This window comes from Merops nubicus, unplaced genomic scaffold (assembly GCF_000691845.1).
Source record: "Merops nubicus isolate BGI_N331 unplaced genomic scaffold, ASM69184v1 scaffold20834, whole genome shotgun sequence".
NCBI classification, from domain to species: Eukaryota; Metazoa; Chordata; class Aves; order Coraciiformes; family Meropidae; genus Merops; species Merops nubicus.
In genome coordinates, this window is record NW_008605155.1 from 44,477 (window position 1) to 64,421 (window position 19,945).

General features: G+C 39.4%; 1 protein-coding gene across 1 annotated transcript in view; it reads right to left on the bottom strand.

Moving 5' to 3' along the window:
- LOC103771942 (chromosome unknown open reading frame, human C16orf45) overlaps nucleotides 1-13,306 on the bottom strand; it is a 22,831-nt gene extending 9,525 nt beyond the window's left edge. Inside the window, exon 1 of the mRNA XM_008939261.1 lies at nucleotides 13,187-13,306. Within this exon, the coding sequence (XP_008937509.1) occupies nucleotides 13,187-13,290 (104 nt within the window). The 5' untranslated portion in view covers nucleotides 13,291-13,306. The remainder of the gene's footprint in view (nucleotides 1-13,186) is intronic.
- Between the last annotated feature and the right edge of the window lie 6,639 nt (nucleotides 13,307-19,945).

Sequence of the window (19,945 nt, forward strand, 5' to 3'; positions counted from 1 at the left end):
GAATCTACAGAGTAGTGAAAGCAAAATTCCTTTGGGTCCCCTAATCTGCAGAGAAGCTGGAATAACACACTGAGCCTAATTCTACAGCACTTTCTGTCCTACGTTATGTCAAGTCTATCAGAGTGCAAGATGGGCAAGAGGAGACGTTAGACTACAGTCCAGTTTATTTAAGAGCACCATTACCTGTGCAGCTGGTGCACTTCTCAAAGGAGAGCAGTGCAGGCAGGCTGGTGGTCTGTGCAGAACAGAATGGCTTTTTCCCCTATAGACACAGCATGGCATAGGGTACTGAAATGCCACCCTCCAGGCTTGTTTGCTCGAGACATCTGCATAAAATCTGCAATATACAGCCAACCTTTGCTGAACTCTCTGGAATAGCTGGTAGGTTCTTCCCAGTCCCCATGAAATCATTTTTGATGTTGTAGAAGAAAAATCAGTAAAGCAAACAGCAGTTACAGTATGCCAGTTTTTCCCCCAGATCTGAGTGTTAAATGTCTGCCCAGGTAGCTTAAACACTTGAGTTCTGAGTATGATAAAACATTTCCTTTATTAAAAGCCCAAAACCACTCCCGGAGTAATTGCAATAGTATTGAACTAGGGATGAATTCTCAGTGTGCTTTCATGTAGTCTTGACACACTGTCTGCAGTTCTGCTTTTCTGCTTCATGATGGCATACTGCAAGAAACCTTCTGTATGCTTAGAGATATCACATAAGCATGTATTATTCTTTTCTCTCTTGGTATTTCAAGCTATGTAATCAAAATCTAAAAGCAGACTCTCTGTTGGTCCAAAAAAAAAAAAAAAAAAGAAAGCTAAAATAGCTCATAATGAATAACCAGCATGAGCAAAAGATTTTCTAAACATGTCACAAAATGACAGGAAAATAAGTGGGTCAGAAGAGTCTGCAGTAATCTGGCACAGTGACTCAGCCCCAGTCTGTGTTTCTGTGGTCCAGTGACCGAGAGAAGAATGCTCTGAGTGCTGGCATTGCTGCAAGATCCACAAGTGAGGAGACAGCGTGAGTCACCTTTGCTGTGCACCATCTGGACTGGGGGGAGCAGGGCAAGGAAAAAGAGAGGAGACCGCGGAGGGTAATGGAAAGCAGGACCAAAAAAGAAGCATTCTATACTGAACACAGAGGAAACGTTTTGGTTTGCTTCAATAGAAATTATTCCATATCAGCAATTTTTTTCGGTCTTCTTTTCAGCTGAGGAAGAAACCTGAATTCCCTAGTGTAAGACCTAGGTACCATGTAGAGCCATGGATGGAAACAAGCAAAAATGATAGTAAAAGGCCACAGGAAAATCACTAAATGCTCACCTTAGTGGTCAGCCAAAGAAAAAGAGATGGCCAACAACTTTATCGAATGCTAACGACTGAGAGTAAGAATTATTAATAACAGCTGTATAAGCATCAAATATCTTTATTGATTTCAGGATGAGCAGAGTTCAGTGTGTCTAGAGAGCTGCTGCCTTTGCTGAATGACTTTCACAGCTAGAAATAGATCTGCACTCTGTCTAGCATGTCTGTAAGAGGAGGTCTGTGATTCTTTTGTTTTCTGTTATTGCATTAAAGTGCTTGAAGTTAAAAATTGAATGTACAGTGATTTAGTTGGATTCCCTCCTTTTCTTCCAAGAGGGTTTCCAGGTACTTAGGTTATTTTTAGTGCTGTCTTAATATATTCTAGTCCCAGAAGTATAATGCTTGTAACTTAGTTTCTGAAGACTTTGACAGTGCCAGGCTAGGAGATGGCCTAAGAATCAGATGTCATGCTAAGTCTCAAGTTGATATGATTACGTATATCTGGAGAAGGTCTCAGTATAGGGCTAAAAAGATTATTTGGTGGTGTCACCAATGAACATTGAACATCAGGCAAGAGCAGCCAATAGAGATGGAGAAATTTGGATGATTGCAGTAAAGAACTGTGTAGAAATAAAAGAGGATTGCTACAGACAGAGATGGTAATGCGTTTTCAGGCTGCAGATTTGTTAACCTAAGGTCCGAGGTGGGGATAAGGGACATAAGTGGAGGCTGCCTTTGGGGACTGCAGGTGTTTGAGGCCTTGCCAAAGCTGTGGGGAATCTGAACGGTGACAGTATTCTGGGAATAGAAGAGAACAAGATTATGTATGTCCCTCTTCTACACTTGACTCCATTTTGTCCCTGTAAACTCACCTTAGTTTCTTACAGCTTCTAATTAGAGATCTGTGAAATCACAGGCAACATTTAACAAAAATACCACACGTTGTCTGAGTTATTATGGTGTATGTTTATCACCTTGTTATTTAGTTCAGCACCTGGTGCTGCTCAGGGTGGAAGACACAGAGCCAGCAATTAAGATAACAGATTGTTGACCAGCCTGCTTGGCAGGTCAGGTTACAAATCAGAAGTCCTATGATTAACTATTAAAATAAAGTGTGTCTATCTCCTCTTGTTAAAAGTGCTTTCTGATGGAGGAACAGTGAACAGAAGCACTGGACTGCAACTTGCAAAGTAATGTTGTAATTCAGCTGTTATTTCAGACAATTGAAGATGGCAGCACTTGAAAAATCTCAGTCCCTGGAGGTCATATTTAAAGCATATTTCACAGAAATTCAGAACAGTTTCTAAAGAAGCTGTCTCTATTTCATTCTCCCTGACATTGTTAAATTCTCTTGAGCTTGGCCATCACCTCTGCCAGTTATGAAGTTTTACTGTCAACTTTAATAATAACAAGAGGAGCTCTCCTGGCAATGCCACGATTTGGAGGGAAATATTTCTTTACATGGCAAGAACTGAGTAAGTTAATTTGTCTAAAACATACAATAGAGAAGTTAGATTTAAATTCAGAAGGTTCATTTAAACTGGCCTGGTAGTTGTATTTTTTATTAGGCAGCAAAAGTAGGAAACTCTACATTTGGTTATGTATTGTCTCTAGCAGAATCAATGATAAATTTCCTTCTTAATTTGCCTTCTCTTATTTTTAAATCCAGAAGAGCAACTATCAGAGCTGAAAAGAATACAAAGGTATCTGCTATAAAATTAAACATTGACAGTCCATTTCAGGACTTTTCAATTCACTGTTGAATCATCATTGATCTACATTGTCCTATATATAGCAGAAAGAAAGTGAGAGAGACCCCTCAAATGCTGCAGGTCAAGAGTTACACCCTATTACGGGGCATCCTTGCCTACAGGAAGATGAGCTGTGCAAAAGGGTGGGCCACAGCAATGGAGAGTACCACATGCCTATGATGTATTATTCTGAATGCATTATCTTGGGACACATGGTCTCATGGAAGACCATAAATTCTACCATCCACTCATGCAAACCAGACCATAGGTAGCTAAGAACTGGAAAATTAAAACCAGTTTGGGATTAATGGTAACATTTGGAAGTACAGTGCTAAATGACTGACATAGAAATTATTAAATCAAAAGATCAAAGATATCCAGAGCTGCTCCCTCTTCTATTAACACCAATTTGTCACAAGCAAAACATATATTCTATGTAGAAAATGCTATTTAAAGAAAATTTTCTATTACATAAATATTTTCCTAGATGTCAAACAGAGATAATGAAAATTTGTCCTGTTTTTTTTTTTTTTGTTTCTTAAGACACAAGCATCTCAACAAACAGCAAGTCTACAATTCATTAATTACTGTGCTAATTTTATGTTTACCATTATATAACACTAAAAAAAAAACACTTCCTTTTGGAGCATTTTAACATAGCAGTTTTATTGACATAGAGTTGAAAGTGTAACATCCTATTTAGCTCTGGGGTTGACTGTTTGCTGTCAGACAGGGCAAAGGAGATGGCTCTTCAGAGATCACACTGAACAAAGGCATTTTTTTTCCTCTTTGAGAGCTGATCTGTATTTACACTTCCAGCTTAAAATGCACCATATAGAACTTTGGACAATTCTTTCCTGAACTCATGTTCCTAAGGCTTCCAGGCTCCCAGATCCATTGCAGTCCCCTAGAAATGCTGTCCCTAATCTCAGAAGCCTCAAGCTTTGAGTATCTGCCAATTTTCATTACAGAAATCAGACTGTGCCATTTCCAAGCTTACCACTTACTGGTTATTTCCTCAAGGCCTCTGGGTATTTGGAGGTGAGATACTATTGCAATGTGCTTGGGATGGGAAAGGTGACATACAGTCACAGCCACAAATGAATACTATCTTGCAGAAGAATGTGTCACACTAGGCTGTATCAATGGGAGAGCCATGGTAGCCCTCACAAAGCTGGCCTTGGTATTTTCCCTAATGCTACCCAATCTTATGAAGCTGACAACCTGATATGTATACTTATTGAAAAATATGTATCATCACACAACTGCCTCCTTCTCTACAGCTTCCCAAAGTGCAGCCTGTGTTCCTAGAACAAGATATAATCAGGAAAAAAAAAGGAAGGAATTCACAATAAGTTATATTGTATTGCTAAGATTATAGAACTGTGAAGATTTATGACTGCTTTCCATGTAAAGATAGATCTTATCAGAAAACATTGATGACAATTCTATTCCTGAAAAAAAAAAAATCTGATTTTGTTGGTGTTATTTCTTTGCACTATAGTAACAGCTAGGTGCCAAATTCAGATAAAAGTACTAGATGCTGTACATTGAAGTAATCAGTACTTAGAGAATTCCATCCTTAACTTGAGAGGAGAGAAAAAAGACAATATACAGTACAAAGACAAAAAGTAGCACAGAGAGAATCAAAACTAGCCAAGAAAGCAAAAGTCAGCTCACCTGCTTAGCCATACATAACCAGTGAGCTTGTCACACCTTTGACAGCCTGTTTATCTCTCCCTCCTGCTCACCCTTACCCAGGGTGATGCTTAGTGTGTGTCACTGCTGCCACCTGGGGCATTAAGCCACTGGAGAAGTCACATTAGATACTACATTGGTGAGTCAGTAGAAACAAAGTATTTGGTTGAAAAAGTAATTGAATTTTAAAATGAACTATTTTCACACAACAGCAATAGTTGCTGCCTTTTCTCCCTTCAGAATGGAAACAGTCCACATGAGCAGGCTTTGTAGTACAGCATTACTTCTCAAGTCAGTAACAAGAGACTATTCCGTGTCTTTGGGCGAGTCGACTAGATTTACTGGACTCACTCCAGATTAAAGCGTAGGATTTCTAAGTTGTTTTACTGAAGGTGATCATCATCAAGGGAATTAACTTCTCACTTTTGTAGTTCTTGCGTAGCTTGATGTTGCTTTACTTTGCAGTAGTTGCATAAAGCCAGGCAATCAGCAGACATACCTTTTTTTGTACTTTAAAACACCGTACTGCATACTGCAGAAGACGTGAAGGTGAGAACCCTATCCAACCCCTGTTGATGTGTTATTGTTCTTAGAAGGAATATGGACTATCATTTTTTTCTCCATGATGAATTGCCCTAAATTTGAGATTCTACCATTATGTCCAATACTCTATAGAATGACCATTACTGATTATCCCATCTCTACTACTACTAGCAATGTATATCGATGTCACAGGAGCAGAGGGGGAAAAGGATAAATGTTAAAAAAGCAAGTAAATAAAAAGTAATCCTGATTGGAAGAAAGAAAAACACACAAAAACCAGGCATTTATTATGTACCCTGGACAGCTAATGAAGCTGTGGGACTGCTAGTATGAGTTTATTACCAGGACAATGTCAAGTTGCAGTAAACATCCAAATAAAAGGTAATTTTTCCTGGGATTACAAATAAGCAAACATAATAGTGTAAAACTGTCTAAACACCTGAATGGATCTATGGAGAATTTGGATGACGTAGATATTATGAGCACTCTGGAGAAAAGAGAGTCATCTAATAGTATGTAGTGAGAGTGTACAAAGACAATAAACAATTTTGATTCTGCTAAGTCAATGTGTAGGTGCATTTGGCCTTTTCACAGTATTAGTCTAGAAATTTAATAACCACCCAGACTTTAAGCAAATACTCTGTGTGTTATATTTATAATATTTTTGCAGATAAAAAAAGTTTAATGAAATAAGTAAAACTATATTCAATAATTGCCTAAAGCAACTTAATAGGGCTTACCATTTAATATCGTATATTCCCTATATATTAAAAAAATGCTATTCATTATCACCGATATGGCAGAAATAACCACTCCCAAGGCAGCTATCACAGGGGGAAGCAACTTCCACTGTTTTCGTTCAAGGTCATGCAATATTGCAGACTTCAAGTTTTGGTTTCCATCTGGCAAGCCAGCGGCGTAAGGCAATGGCAGATCAATGCTCACACAAGGAGCCCGCCCCCCGGCTGCCCCCGGCCCGCCCGGCCCCGCTGCTGGGGGAAGAACCAGCCCTACCCCAGCCCAACCAGGGCAAGGGGGAATGCTGGCTAGCTGTACACTGTCGATCTCCCATACATATTAATACATGCTGACACCTCAGCTTTTCTGAAAATAAACTCAGAAGAGCTGGAGGTGCCATATAATGCCTTTAAGCTATATTTTAATTTCCTGGGCTAGCTGGTGATGGTCACAATGGCTCCTGGCATAATTTTATGAAATTTCACAATACCACTAGCATAGAAGGAGAGATACTACAAACAACCACAATGGCTACATAAATTTGACATACCCTGCGGAGGTCCATCCAGGGCACAAAGTGAGGCAGGGTCTTGAGACAAAAATAGGATTCAATAATGTAATTACAGAGCAAATTACAATGCATCTGTTCTGCTGTGACTATGGTTGTCTGAGCTAAAATACGATTGCACAACATAAACTGTGGCATTACTTAATTGAGGAAGACTTGATTTTATAATCTGAAAATTGGTGCCATGTAAACTTTAGGTAATTCTTCATAGCAAGCAGGTATGCAGCTGGAAATAGTACAGAGCTCCTGGCTATGAAGAATACAGTTGTCTTCAGCTGCCCTCCTTTCTTTTTAAATGAAGAAATAACAGCATAGAGCAAAGCGAAGGACAGGCTTAAAAAGGCTAGTTTTTGACTTGCAATTTGCACCAAGGGCTGAGAAACATCATGACCTGTTAATCAATTGCCTCAGATGATTTTATTTTCTTGATTTCTTTGTGTCAGTAAAAAGAAACCAAAGAATTATTAGAAATATGGCCACTTTCAATTTGAGGAGACAGGCTAAGAACATACTGTCACATGTAATTTTATTGATCTTCACTCAGCAGGATTAAAAAGCTGTGTTTTCCAACAAAGAAGCCTCACGAACTTGAAAATCAGAGATGTCAACTGGAGTTTCCTATACTATGTTTTTGCTTCACTTCAGAGTTCCACAAAGTTACCCTGTTTAAATGAATCTTTGTCTTTAAGTGCTTTAGTTTTTTAATTACTGAAAAGAGGTCTCACATTATGTGCAGTACACCAGTAATTTCCACATCTATCTGCAAGGCAGAGACAAAAATTGCATACCGATGACTATAAAACACTACAAAAGAAAGAAAAATCATATGTATTGAAACTGTATAGATATTTGTGATCTTCACTTAAAAATTCTTGGTGTTTCATTTTTAAACAGAGTAAATCCTGTTTCCATTGCTCTCACTGAATGTTCACTTTTTCTGTATTTTGGGGAATTTTTTCTTTAACACAGTGATAGGCAGACTACAGAAATATCTGTATTTGTCTAAGAGCAAATACAAGTATTCTCCCCCTTCAAAGGTAAATTATTAATCTGTCACTAAGAAATATATATGCATTGCTCTGTGAAGCTCTGATTTGTGGGCCTGGTACAGAGATGAGGACAAACTACAACACTTTCCAAAAGATATCTTCTCAATTTTAAAACAATTCTGATGGATATTAGTACATACCTGACCTGTCCATCTGTCAGGAATGATGCAATTTCTGGAAGCTGTCAATAGATGCCTGCTAGACAGTATAATTTTCAGAGCTGTGCCCCATAAACCACAGTAAAACTCAAACGCAGGTTTGGAGCAAGGTACATGGCCTTCTTGGGTGATGTACTTTGGGTGTTCTGAGCAGCGAGTGTTTTTATTGAAGGATAGGTGGAAGAGACATGAATTTAACAGCCCTGCTTCCAAATATCCTCTGTTTTTCATAAAAGCCTGGGATGACCTCCCCAGTGCTCCCATGCTTCCTGCTGGAGCCAAGGCCACTGGGGGTGGTCACCAGAAAAACAGGTTTTTTGAGGGCCTTAGCTAACAGCCCACAGCCCTCTATGCCACACAGACAATGAAGGGAGTGCATGGAGTTTGTGAGGAAGAGGAAAAATTCTTCAAAGCTGTAGCAAGAGAAAGGTGGATGTCAGGGGAAGAGTCTCTGCAGCAGCCTCACAGGCACGGCAGCCATTTTGTACTGCGTGGGTGAGCTGCCACAGAACAGCGGCCATTTTGACTCACGTGGTTCCAGAGCTCCTTTCACCTGTGAGGACAATGGCTCTGCGGTGGAAGGGCCTCCTCTGTGAAGTACTCCCTTTAAACTTTAAAAATAAGATGTGTCCCTTATTAAAGAATTTTTGCTGCCCTTTCCCTTCTTTAATTGGAATCATAAACCTGCAGGCAGGTGAGGTCTCTTATCTGGTGACTCTATCAGTATCACATGAGTCACTCTTGCTGACTGAGTGTCCAAATCTCTTTCTAAAGGTGGAAGATTTCTTCCTGAGGAGATTAACCTTCCTGACGATGCACCAAAGTAAAAATCGTGAGTAATTTTAACATCCAGTACAGCACAAAGCAACTTGATTATTAACAGTGTGATTGTTGCCAAGAGGTGGGGGAAATTCATAAACAAAATAAACAACCTTTGATGTTTTAACTCAACACTTAATCACAGAAATGTATATGAAATTTGTTTTAAAATAATAGACATTTTCCTCAGCTTAATTTTAAAAACCTAAAATCTGGGTCTGTTAAAGTAATAGTATGTTTGATAGATGTAGGCTAACAGATGGGACACATAGCCTGCATGGATATGTACAAGAAAAATAACCCTACAAACAGTTTTGTATGGTTTTGAACACTACTCTGTGCCACTTTTTAAGTCTAATAGTATTAAATCTTTTTATTTTTTAGTTTAAGCCCACTGCCTGATTCTCAAATGCTTTAGGACTTGCTTTGAAATAATACTGATGATGAAGTATATGACTTTTATTTCTTCACCATCCCACTCTTTCTCTCATGCCTAGAGGGTGACTTTTCTAAAGCTTTTAGTGATGATGAATGGCTCAGTAAAAAATTTATTTAGAAACTGAAGTATTACCAACTGTGAGTACCATAATGTAACATTTGTGTAGTGACATAGGAGCAATTTATTTTATTTTATCCCTTTCGTTGTCCTACAGATTTCATTAGTCATTGGTGAAACTTTTTTCAGTGGGGAGAGAGGATATGGACCTCATAGTATTACTACAGTAAAAATAAGACCTCAATGCTTTAATTTTTGAAGCCAGGAAAGCCATCTGTATGTTTTGCTACAGGCTCCCTCATGTATATTTCTTGTTTCCTGAAGAGAGACACATGCAATACAGGTCACAGCTGAGGAAGTGCTTCAAAGAATATTACATTACCAATGATGTCCCATATCAGTAGGAAGTTTTTACTGGTTCACACACAGAAGTGTAAAAAATGCAAACCAGGTCCATCTGAGCATCCAGACCTTGCTAGTTTTTTGTTTGTTTTTGGTTTTGTGTTGTTTTTTTTTTTTTTTTTTTAAGTTGTGTTTTTTGGTTTTGTTTGTTTGTTTTTAATATTGGCTGATATGCCAACCTGGAGCAGCTGTCTGCCAAATGCCCTTATTTTATGGCTACTGCATTTTTCTGGGCAAGATGTTGACACAACAGTTAAAGACAACACGTGTTGTTGCAGAGCTTTTTCAAACATCAGTGAGTTTTATCATTATCTCACCTCAGTCTTTTCTCTGCATCTTGTTCAAGAAAAACAGTAGTTTCAATTAGCAGTCAGAGTAGGAGTTCCTTCCATGGATTAAACCTGCATTGCGCTGACATAGAAACACTTGTTCTGATTTCCATCAGCAACAGGTCTAGTTTGCAGTGTTTTGTTTTAGTCTTGAGTGTGAATATTGTCTGTGCTGTGAAAAGTTTCTGGTAGTTGCTGGTGTGCATAAGTAAAGCTGACAGGTTGTATGCAGGAGGGAGACATGGCCGCTATTAGGGCTGGTGATACACTGAGAGCACTAGCCCCTCACCTTTTTCCTTTCTTGCTTATGTTTTTAAAGCACAGCTACAATGTACTACAATGTCCTAGCTTTAGGGTCTGGCTACCCGTAAATAAAAAAACATCAGTCATACAGAGAAATGGTGACAATAATGAACCCTTACTTTTGAAAACCTTGCTAGAGATGTTGTAAGCTGTGGATGGATGTGTAAGCAATGTGGAATCATTTCATCATGTTCATGCTCTTATAAGAACTTAAAAAAAAAAAAAGCCCAAGTGAAATCAAAAGACTTTCTACTCTTGCTAACAGCACGAGGGGAAAAAAAGAGAATGCAAACACACTGCACATTTTCTCCATTGCTATATGTATGTTTTAGCCTTTTCTTATAACTGAATAGCTAAATTCTAATTATAAATTAAAAGCTAAAGCAGAACTAAAGAGATCTGGTCGTTATTAAGGCTGGTGTTGAACTTAGTGGTCTGAGTGTAGGTGTACTGCTAGTTAGCAGCCACATGTTCAAAGCTGAGTCTGCCTTAAACCTGTCTGAGGCAGCTTAGTTTCATGCAGTTGGTCACATAGGTCATTCATAAGAAAATCTAGTCCTGTCGGAAGAAAACAATTACTAAAATTCATGACCTACATAAAGACTTCTGGTCTTGGGACACTGGCAATGCATTACTTCAGGAAACAACTGAAAAAAAATTAAAGATGGCCACATATACAGTTTTCTACAATACATCTATGAACTGGAGTTTATATCATTTGCTTGGTTAAATAGACACAAAATTTTAACTACTGAAGTAACTGTGTGTTTTGTTGTTAATCTCAGCAGGAGGTCCTTAAAAGGCATTTGTCATTCAGAGATGTTTGTCATTGAAGACAAATGCAACAGAGCGCCTCTGTCAGTGTAAACTATCCAGAATGAAAGGCAGTAAAGAACAGGTGCTGCTGTATTATTACGTGGGCAGCACTTGCAACGTGCTTCTCACTTGTCAGGAATAAAATATAAAAACATTTTTTAAAGTGACATAAAGTCAAATGGACATTTTTATTTTTTTATTTCTAAAAGCTATTATGGGAAGCATATTTTAATTCTGGAGGCCTTTGTGTGTGAGAAGCTGGGGTTTTTTTTCCACACTTGATAAGCCAGTATGAAGAACTTGCCTGTTGTAAATTGGCTTAGAAAGATGGGACTCCTACATGGGCCTCGAAAAATCATAAGTGCAATCTTGGTTTGCAAGTAGAGTTGCAGTGCAGAGACAGATCCTATCTTGCTATTTCATTCAGGAGTTTTAACAACTGAATTTAACTGCTTCAAGGATTAATGATGAGTGTCAGGATATTCTGCCACAGAGAGAGGAGCAGTCAGCTTAGAAAGCTGTGAGTAACCCTGAAAAAGTGGTCATTTTGTCTTGCTGCTGCTGAAGGAATGAGAAGACACAGTCTTGCTGAAGACAGTGGTGGCAGCAGTGAGCTTGGCTTTCCATGACTTGGAAAAGACAAAAAAGTGGGGTCACTTCTGGCAGTTGCCACCTCTGTCACTTCCCTGCTTTGCTAATACCTAGGGCCAAATGTAGTGGAGATGCTCAGAAGAGCTTTCCTCATGCAGCCATTGAAGGGCTGGAGGGTGCTCCTGGTAGCTCTGGCAGAGTGTGTTTGGGCACTAGCTAATGCAGGAAGAGTACTGTTGCACTGTACAAATGTCAGTTATATTCCCTTTTCAATAAGCAAGCTCCACTGTGTTAAATTCCTTACTCAAATGCCTGCTAGGCAATACAGAGTGAAATGTAATGAGGTGAGCATGGGGGAAATTAACAGACTGGGTACAAGAACAAACAGAAAAAGTGAAGAACATGCAAAATGATGACAAGCAAATGTCTGCCATGGCTCTTGTTCACTGGGACAGTTTATTTCAAGGCTTTGTTGACATAAAAATGTCAAGAGAAGTGCAGAGTTCAGTGATGAGGCTTCTCCCAGATTAAATTTAATGTACAAACTGATAACCAGGGGCAGGTGTCACAAAATCTTTCCTGTTTACTTTACTTGTCAAGTCATTATTTCCAAAAGTGTCTAAGCAGTGATTTGGGGCTGATGTTCGCTGAGAAAATATTCAAAGACAGATATCTGTGCTGTTTGAGGGGGAAGCTTTCAACTTCTGGCAGTGCAAGTCAGGGCACTGAAATTAACCTCCAGGTGTAAGGGTTGAAGTACCAGTCCTACCTTTGTACATTAAACAGAGAAGAGAGCAAGTGGGTTTTTTCAGGTTACTGTAGCTTCATTAATGCCAAGGGTCTGGGTTCAGCCGTTTTAGATCTGCTGAAGTTCTTGGCCAGTCAGCAAAGGCATTAGTTTCTGACCTCAGGTACTCACAGACATTTGAGACTTCCAAGTAATATACTCCTTATTAATAAGTCCTGGTCTTCTAAATTCTGTGATTTAGGAATATGAACCACATTGACTTAATAATCAGACCTGGATTAATATTCATTAAGCTCAGGTGAAGCTCCTATGCCTGACTCTTTTGGCAGTTTTGGAAATCTCTCAGAATATTGCTATTTAATTTGATAGATCAAAACATGTTTTGTGTTCGTAACTTAATGGTTTCCATTTAACAAATGTCAAATGATGGCTGCTATTAGCCCAGAACATTGTGCTCTCTTATGACATGAACTGCCTACTAGACCACTAATGAAGTGAGGAATAAAGCCTGAATTGGGTTAGACTGTGGAAGCTCCAAATCCCCTACCTGTTGATATTTTCTTCAGACAAATATCCTTCCCACCAAGGGTTGAAGTCAGGTATAGAAATATGCTCTGTAGACATGTACTTTGCTACAATTTCCTTTTGTAATAGACCCCTTTTATGTCTTCTGCAAATCATGCTGAATAAAAAAGGTAATTTCATTTGCAACTACAAAAATAATTTCCCAATGGCATTTTGCAAGCATTCACTTAACTGGGATGCTTTCTCTTTCTTCCTTTTAAAACGTCAAGCTGATAAAAGTCTTCTAAATAGCATTCTTTCCTATTTTGATTAATTTTGCATAGTGTTTTCCCAGAAGTATTGATACTTACATAAACCTGAGTTCTGATTCTCTTCTGACTAAGACTTCCCGAAGTCTCTGGATCTTTGCCATCTCAAGCTCAATTTCCTCAGGCATCATTGTTGTTTCAGCCATTGAAATGATGTCAAGTTGATCTGTGTGTGAAAGCAGAGAAAATTAATTAAGCTAGTCAAACTGTCTTAATTTTTTTGTTTAATGTAAATTTAACCAATATGAGGTAGTAAAGGATATTCTAGCGGAATGCTATGTGGACTAGTTTCTCTGTTGTTTTGCTTACTACTTTAAATGTAACCATTTTGAAGTGAAAGAATTTCTGAACCAAAGTGGCATTCATTTTGTTATTCAGAATCTTTCATACCTCTAAGGGATCCCAACCCAGTACATGACTATATACTGTTCCTTAACTGATACCACTGTCGACTTTGAAAAAACAGCCACAGACTGCTACAAAACTCACTCAAAGCAATTACTTGGAACTCTGAAGAGTCCTATCTTCATGTGAGTTCAGGTGGTATAAACTGATAGAGGTTTCTCATCTTTAATTCTTGTAACTCTTCATGCCATTGCACTGTCTTGTCTTGACTAACAGCTAAAGCCCTGACTCACTAGAGAGGAGCCAAAGATGTGATTAGAAAAGACAGAGGGCCTAATCCTTCAAGGGACTGAGTGTTTCTCACTAGGGCACTGAAATCAGTTGAGGAGACAAACAGCACTTAGGTACTACTGAGACAGAAGAAGAGTGAAGAGGTGATTGGGTACAGTCAGCATGGCTTCACCAAGGGCAAATCATGCCTGACAAACCTGGTGGCCTTCTATGAAAAGGTCACAACATTAATAGATGAGGGGCAAGCAACTGATGTCATTTACCTGGACCTGGACAAACAATAAGAAAAAACCTATGCTATTTCATGAATGTGTATGAATTTAGGCTATCAGGTAGTGACAGGACTAGGAGGAATGGGGCAAAGCTGGAAGTGGGCAGATTCAGGCTGGATGTGAGGAAGAAGTTCTTCCCCATGAGAGTGGTGAGACCCTGGAATGGGTTGCCCAGGGAGGTGGTTGAGGCCCCATCCCTGGTGGTCTTTAAGGCCAGGCTGGATGAGGCTCTGGGCAGCCTGATCTAGTGGGAGGTGTCCCTGCTCATGGCAGAGAGGTTGGAACTGGGTGATCCTTGTGGTCCCTTCCAACCCTGACAGATTCTGATTCTGATTCTGTGTTTGCAGAGGACTTAATAGTGTTGGCTTGATGGTTGGACTTGATGATCTTAAAGGTCTCTTCCAACCTAAAGGATCTATGATTCTATGAATTACTTGGCAACTGGTAAGGACAGGGTCCTTCTATGATTATTTCTCTGAATTTGATGTATTACCTCTTCTAATCCAGAGAGAAGCAGGGCTATGAACTATATTCACTGGAGGTAGAAAGAATTAATTTATGGAAGGTGGACTGGGGAAGTGGCAACTTGGCCTCTGTAAAAATCTTATTCCAAGGGTTCACCGTACTTGGCCTTCACTCTGAACAAGAATTTAGTGACTAAAAAATTGAGTGCCTGCATGTTTTGGTACCCAAATGGAGACATATTCCTGAAAACAGGCCTCTTTCAGCTGTATTGGTTTAAAAAAGGAAAAGGGAGAGGTCAAAAGGTACTCAGCATGAATATGCAAAAAACAGGAGACAAAAAGCATGAGAAAAAAAAGCTGTCCAGTTAATTAAAAGCAGACAAATTCAAGAAGCTGTCATGATAGACTAAGCATAAACAGCCAAGAAGAATTTCTGACAGAAACTTGGAGTGGAGATGAAACTACAAAATCTCAGTAAACACAGACCCTGCAGGAGCTTAGTTCACAAAGACCTGTTGTCCCAAAATGGAAGCAAAGTGAAGAAATTCTATAGGATATAAAGAAAAATAGAAAAGAAATCACTCTGTTTGCTGGGATATATTGAGTTGAGGTGTAGCCTCAATGTCTTAGAACATCACTGAAAATGCTGTCGGGACGCTACCCAGCCCCACTGTTTCCTTCCCCTCACACCCTTACCTAGGTGTGTGGGAAGGAGAAATCACAGCAAAGTCTTTAATGTAGTAGCAGAGTACCTAAGGTGCTGTGAGTGCTACCACTAACCAACGTGCAGAATTACAACTCAATATTCACTAGAAGTTTATCAGACATCAATCAAAAGAAACTAGAACAAAGATTCTGTAAATCTTGCCTCTTGTTGCTTTTCAGGGTTGTGGAGTTATTTTAACTGCTTGCAGCATAATTGGCTTTGGTGCAAAATTACTTTCCAAAAATATTAAGCAGGAGATGGGAAGTTATTATGATGCTACCATGAATTAAAGTCAATAATGACAGTAATTAGAAAGTGAAGCTTTTTAAAAACATCCTTATAAAGAGGTATATTACACATACATACATATTTTAAAATTAGTTCTCAAGAGCTCAGAAAACAGGAAAAAGAAAAAAAAAAAAAGTAACTTATTTCCATTCTTCGGCTGTCTCGGTAAATGCCTCAGTGTTACTCCTGGGGTCAGATCAGGTATTACACTGATCAGAAGCTCAGGAGGGGGAATAACAAACAAGCCTTATACCCCAAGTATGTGCTTAAAGCCAACACAAGAATTAGTGTGACAAGCAGTAGCCTAAGTCTGACGTCCTGCAGAACAGTTACAGATTCCTCCTCACATCCTACTCAATGTGTGCTTGAACCAGAGAAAATATTTTTGAAAGCTATCGCAAATTATACAATGTTTTCAAAAGCATAAAAAATGTAAGCAAGGAACCACAAGTTTGAAAGTGGAGGGAAATAAATATAGAAACTGTAAGATATTAGTTCACAACTTGTCTGCAAACTTGTAGCTAGAATAATACAGAGATACAAGGAGTGGCTTCGTTTATCTTCATAGCAGTACAAGTCCTGTGAACATACTGTGAAGTGATTAATTCTCATGGAGATGTCAAACTGTAAGGAGGATTGGCAAGACCTGGAACTTTGAAGGGAAAAAACAGGGAACTTGGTTGAAGGGAACTTTGAGTGATAAAAACAAACTGGGTGGTTGAAATGGGGGAAATTTGAAGGTGAGGATACAGAGAGATGAGTATGGATACACTGTGGTGCTTGAAGAGAGTAAGGCCAATTCTAAATGGGTAGACATGGTCTTCCACAGAGAAGGAGCTGAAGTCAATCCATGCTTCATGCATGAATTATACCATATTTGCACTGAATCTCCAGCTCTTCTAAACAGCCCTTCCTAAAAGGTAAAAACTACCACTTCACACCTTCACCACTGTGATCCTCACAAACCACCAACCTATTTCTGTATGAATTTCTCTTCTAATATTGTGGATAACTGCTTGGCCTACCTGGCAGCAGCTATGCTGGAGGATAATTAATTATTTTCATAAAATGGCTTTTGGTCCTGGGATGTAAATCACTTGGGAAAGAATATGTTAACACTACTAAACCTTTGCTATTAAAGCTCTAGCTCTATCCCAGTGATAAATGTACCTTTAATGCTTTGAAACATGACTCCGAACAGCTTCACACAAAAGTCTCTTACCTTTTCATAAAAGAAATCAGAAATGTTTCATTTTTTTTTAAAGAAGGCATGCACAAGTCAACTATTTTGTAGCATATATTTGATTACTAAGCTCCGTTTCTGGCAATGAGCCAAAATTCATACAGCAAAAGTGGAGACAACACTAAGATTAGACACAGAGATTGGCAGGGTAAAACTATTTTGTCTGCTCTGCAATCTCCAGGATAATTTTCAGTGACAAAGAAACAAGTAAAATATTATTGCTGTATCATGGTGTCCCTCCAGGACATTGTTTATCCTTTTTCTTGCTTGTGAATCTGTTGCTGTTGAAAAATATCAGTCATTCAGACCTGAAGAGTAATCTCAGTCATTTAGGGTTTTTTTTTATCTTTGACATGGATGAACCAGCTTAACTGAGAGTCCGTGTTTGTTCAATCCATAGCTGCTGAGAGCTCTTTAAAGGACTGTGGTACAAATCAGCTGCATGGCTTCTGTAAAGTGGGCACCACTCAGCAACAAACCTGGCTGCTCAGCCCACTCAGAATGCTTCAGCTGAAAATTACCTTAAATCATTCTTGCCCTGGATTGAGGCCTATTTCCACCCCCTTAAATTGTCCAATAATAAAATAATCCCTGCTAAAACGCTGTTACTGCATAAGTTTTGTTCCAAATCTGGGTCAGCACTTCTGGGGCTTTCTCAAGAACTCAGTGAAATTCTCAAATTAATCCTTTTTCACTCAAGTATATTAAATGCTAATAGAGCATGGTGCAGCAAGCAAACTCTTCATGCTGTTTCACATATCAAAATCCAGACTTCCAAGACCACTATCAGTTGATGAGCTGGAGCAGAAGCAGGCAGGAGGCACAGGTTAGAGGTGGATGAAGAGAGAACCAGACAGTGCACACAACTTAAAACCAGCACACTTGGTGGAAATTGAAATAGTTGCATAATGCAGAAAAATAAATTGTTATATTATAAAATATTCCAGAAAAAAAAATGTTAATGCAGAAAGAATGAGTTTATTCTTGTATTTTGTCACTAGCTTGTCACCTGGAGGCATGAATGACTAGTCTTGTAGACAGGTCTTTTATTGTAGCTTTTACTGTTGCCTCAAATGTATTCAGAATCCCAGAGGGTTTTTTTTTTCCTCTTTGATTTAACCCATCTGGAGCAGGATGCAGTGACCGGTAACTAACCTATGGAGAAAAAAAAACCCTACACCTAATTGCTTATTCCTAACCTAGCCTGCTGCAGCATTCTATCACTCTGAATCCTCACAATGACTACATTTGGCATGTCTGTATAATGGTATTTATTCAATGTTTTATGATGGAATTACCATATAAATATAGCTAATAGCTAAACACAATACCAACAGCTGCAATATATTTTGTTCCTGACTTCTCTAACAGGCAGGCAACATTGTGCAATTTAAAATGGGTAGACTGGGGAAAAAAAGGAAGATGGCACAGGACAGCAGCAGTGTGGCAGTGATCTGCCTGTCATGGTGCTGGGCACATCTCGCCACTCCTGCCGCTGTGACTGCCTAGGCTCAGGGCTGGTTTGAACAGGGTGTGGGTGTCTGGCTTTGAGGAGCCTCCGCAGAGGCTTCCCCTTTATTTGCTCAAAAGCAGCTCTCAGGCTGAGACCCCTCACCTCCCCGAGGACCTGGACTTCACTTCGCACTTGTCTTGTACCAGGGATTTGCCTGGAGAGCTGGACTGTGGCTGACCCTTGCTGTTGTCACCAGACCTGCTCTGAGATAAAGGCCATATCTGATAAGCTTTTAACACTGGGGAAAAAGTAAACTCTAAAGACAATAGTGGTGTGCAGTGGCTATGACTGGAGGAGAAAGAAACTAATGTTCTACTCCCCTTAGATATGCTAAAGTTCTCAGAGTCGCTTTGCTTTCACTGCCATCAATAGCACTGAATTCTGGAGATTACACAGCTGAATTCTGCTTCTAAGAGGAAGCTGAAATTTTTTTTTCTTATCTCATTGTGCCTGTTGCAAGTTTTGAAACCCTATGAATACTTCTCCACAGGCTAAGCAACACAGTTACTTATTTTGGAACCACTGGCATGTACAGCCATGAAAGGCATTTTGAGCTGACACAAACTGAGCACATATCCCTCACATGTGGCTAAATGTGCTTTGCCCCTGCAAGTAATGGTGGCCAGAAACTTACTGCTAAAACTGAGTCTGCTAGAAAATGCCAGAGAAGTGGCATTCAGAGTATTTGAGGGATAACATCTTAGATTCAGTTTGTTTACTATGAAGTCAAAAGGAATGCCTCTGTGCAAAGATCACGGTTTCCTGTCAATGCGTGAGCATTCAGAGCAGCCTTGCAGTCCTGGAGATGTTAAGTTCTCCATAAAATACTGGAAGCAGAGGCTTCAACTACAGTGCAGGTCCCAGGTGCAGAGGAGGTAATGTTGGAGCCCTGAAAAACTGGCTTAACGTAGACATCAAAGCTTCCAATATTTTTGACAAACAGCAAGGCACCTAGAAATCCCAAAGCTGCTTTTTTCACATGCTTAATGTCTCAGGGTAAACCTCTGGGCTGGTTGATTCCCCTTACAGCTTGGCTTTGCAACAGGCAGCTGTGAAATCTGCAGCTCTAGGGAACCTCTTTGGCAGGAAGGAGCCAGAGATGCATACTGAAAGCTGATTAAATGCTTGGATCTCAGGGGATGTCAGTCACCAAATATCCCCCCTTCTGAAGAGTCATTTGGGGGAGAACAAAAAGAAGATGGGGGAGTTTTCTGATTCGTGGGGAATTGTGGTGCATCTATGCTTCCAATAAACCTGAAATACAAACTACTGGCCACCTCAGCTCTGTCCTGTGCTGTGTAAAGATCAGTTCTATTCCTCTGGTAGACTACAGCAATCCCTTTGCATCTGTGGTGCATTCAGCAACTCCTCTACCAAGAGAAGACCATTTCATGTCTACAGAGTGATATTCTGGTACAACCTGTGGAGAAGCACAACATTTCTCTGAGATGATCAAAATGAACTATCATGCATTTAAACTTGCCATCTGTGGGATGAGAGGAAATCTTGCTTTCCTAGTAAAGGTTAGAATCAGTGGGAAAAGCAGCATCAGCTGCAGTGAAAATATTTTGCAACTGGAGAGAATAAAAACTACTTCCTACCATCCCTTAGGATGATAGCTGCTTTTGCACAGATTGCTTATGGAAATAGATTTATTTTTTTAAAATCCAAACTAGAAT